Here is a 2504-nt window from a genome sequence, read left to right as displayed (position 1 = left end):
AAAAAAAAAAAAAAACCTCAGTAACTATCTGCTATCTATCACAGCAAGACCAAACTCCCTCCTGGGTCATTCAAGCGTTACCTAAATCCACCCCAATCACTCATTATTTCTCTTGCCAGCAATCAGGCTGGTCTCCTTAACTGTCTCATTAGAAGCTACATTGTTAAGGGCTTATGATGATCAATAGTACAGTATTTTTAAATTAAGAAAAAACTAATGATTTCCCCTTTACTATTTATTACTAAAAAATAAAAAGTAAAGGAAGTAAGACTTACTCTAAATTAGCTGCTGATTGACTAAAGTATACATTATTGCGCTTTTGTGAAATATAAAAAGTAAGATCATTGGTTGGATCTCTTCCTAATTTCTTGCAAGAATTCAAGGTTTCCAGTGCTTTTGAAATAGTAGAAGAACATTTAGTAAAGCTGAGAGCTTCTGCAGCTGCTTTTAATTCTCCAGAGCTTTGAGAAGTCCATCCATCATTACTCTCAAGACTAAACTCATCACAAAGTCCACTTTTAACCTTTCCATTTGTCCAACTAAAGTCATTTCTACCGTATTCGTTTTGTTCCCTTACATCAGTTAAAAGGGCATCTAAGAAGGACATGTTATCCATGAACTCAGAGAGAGAATTTAAACAGCGAGAAACAAGGGCAGAACATTTTTTTTCTGCAGTTGTTTTGGGAGGACAAGGAATAGATTTCTTTGTCTCTGGATTGCTTCCTTTGTCTCTGGCTTTGCTTTCTTCTGAATTTGAGGAAGGCGACACAGGGGACAGCCTAATAGATTCATCAGGGAAGTCCAAGTCAGTGTCGAATAAGTCACTATCATCTAATATTACCAATGTTTTCTTTTGTTTCTTTTTCTGGGACTTTTTCAATGGCTGTTCTCTTTCAGAATGTTTCCTAGCAAGACAGTTCATACTTCTTGTTGCTGTACTGGCATCCACAGTTACTGACGAGCCACAAAAGTTTTTAGTTTCTGGAATGGTATCAACTGGTAATGGTAGAATAAACTCAAGATTACTATATAAAAAATCTACATTCCGCATTTGGAATTCTGTAAGAAGCTGGATGAGTTTATGCCATTCTTCCTTTGTTGTGATTTTGTGCTGAAAAACAATGTTGAGTAAAGAAATGTTATAGCAGTACATAGTTTGAACACTTCTTGTATGAATACAGTGTTATCCCTATTCTAACTTCAAAGTATTGAGTCACTACCCCTCATAATTTTATTTATCTATATTTAAGATATCAAAATAGTACTGTAAGTCTAAAAATTAAATTTAGAGAATTAAATTTTTTAAATTAAATTAATTTGGAGAATTAAATTCTCGATATATGTAGTATATACTGCAATATTATTAGAAGCACATTTATTTAAAACCACTTCTCTGAAATAGTCTATCTGAAAAATTTTCTAAATTCTATTCTAAATCCTATAATATGCATTCAGAGCAATGCCTGTGCACCATTTGTTAAAGTGATAGAATGTGTTAAAATCACAGACCTAAGGCTTATATAAATTATAGGCATATTTAAGTTAAACTTAAGATTCAAAAGATAGGAGGCTAGTATTGGGAATATGAAAAGGAATATAAATTCAACATTGCAAAACAGATATTGAAAATACCTTTAAAAATGAAAATAAGTCTTCAGATGGGGAAAAAATGTTCTTAAGACCAAACAAGGTCTCAGCACAGCCACTGTCACATTTCGGAAGGTCTATACATTTCTTTTTAGTATTTTTAGGGCAAATTTTGTTATCAAGGCCATGTCCAGAGCAAACTAGTTGTACATTTCTGCTATTTCCACCTACAAAATAAAAGAATATCTTAGCTCTCTCTCTATATGTATTAAACAAATTGTATCAAACAATTATTTAAAGCCTGAGATCCTTTGACATCTTCTGGACAAATACCCCCATTTTGTTGTTTAATTCATTAAGAGTACAATATAAGCATTATTCTTTTTTTTTTTTTTAAGACAATGTATCACTCTGTCACCCAGACTGAAGTGCAATGGTGCAATTTCAGCTCACTGAAACCTCCACCCCCTGGGTTCAAGTGATTTTTCTGCCTCAGCCTCCAGAGTAGTTGAGATTACAGGCATGCGCCACCACACCTGGCTAATTTTTTCATTTTTAGTAGAGACAGGGTTTCACCATGTTGGCCAGGCCGATCTCGAACTCCTGACCTCAAGTGATCTGCCCCCTCGACCTCCCAAAGTGCTGGGATTACATGCGTGAGCCACTGTGCCCAGTCATAAGCATTATTTCTACCAAGAGATAAACTAAGTGAGGTGATGGTGGGGGACTTTCAAAGCCATCCAACAGAAAAAGTACAAGGACTGTGAGCAGGCAAATCACAGAAGAAAAATAAATGCCTAATATTAATTTCAGGCTGGGTGAGGTGGCTCACACCTGTAATCCCAGCACTTTGGGAGGCTGAGGCAGGTGGATCACTTGAGCTCAGGAGTTCGAGACCATCATGGGCAACATGGTGA

General features: G+C 35.7%; 1 protein-coding gene across 1 annotated transcript in view; it reads right to left on the bottom strand.

Moving 5' to 3' along the window:
- ATAD5 (ATPase family, AAA domain containing 5) overlaps positions 1-2504 on the bottom strand; it is a 75910-nt gene that overhangs the window by 923 nt on the left and 72483 nt on the right. The window contains 2 exon segments of the mRNA XM_011937699.1: positions 276-1111; positions 1633-1814. Of these exon segments, the coding sequence (XP_011793089.1) occupies positions 276-1111; positions 1633-1814 (1018 nt within the window).

This window comes from Colobus angolensis, unplaced genomic scaffold (genome assembly GCF_000951035.1).
Source record: "Colobus angolensis palliatus isolate OR3802 unplaced genomic scaffold, Cang.pa_1.0 Scaffold167, whole genome shotgun sequence".
Classification (NCBI taxonomy): domain Eukaryota; kingdom Metazoa; phylum Chordata; class Mammalia; order Primates; family Cercopithecidae; genus Colobus; species Colobus angolensis.
This window is presented reverse-complemented; position numbering and strand designations above follow the sequence as displayed.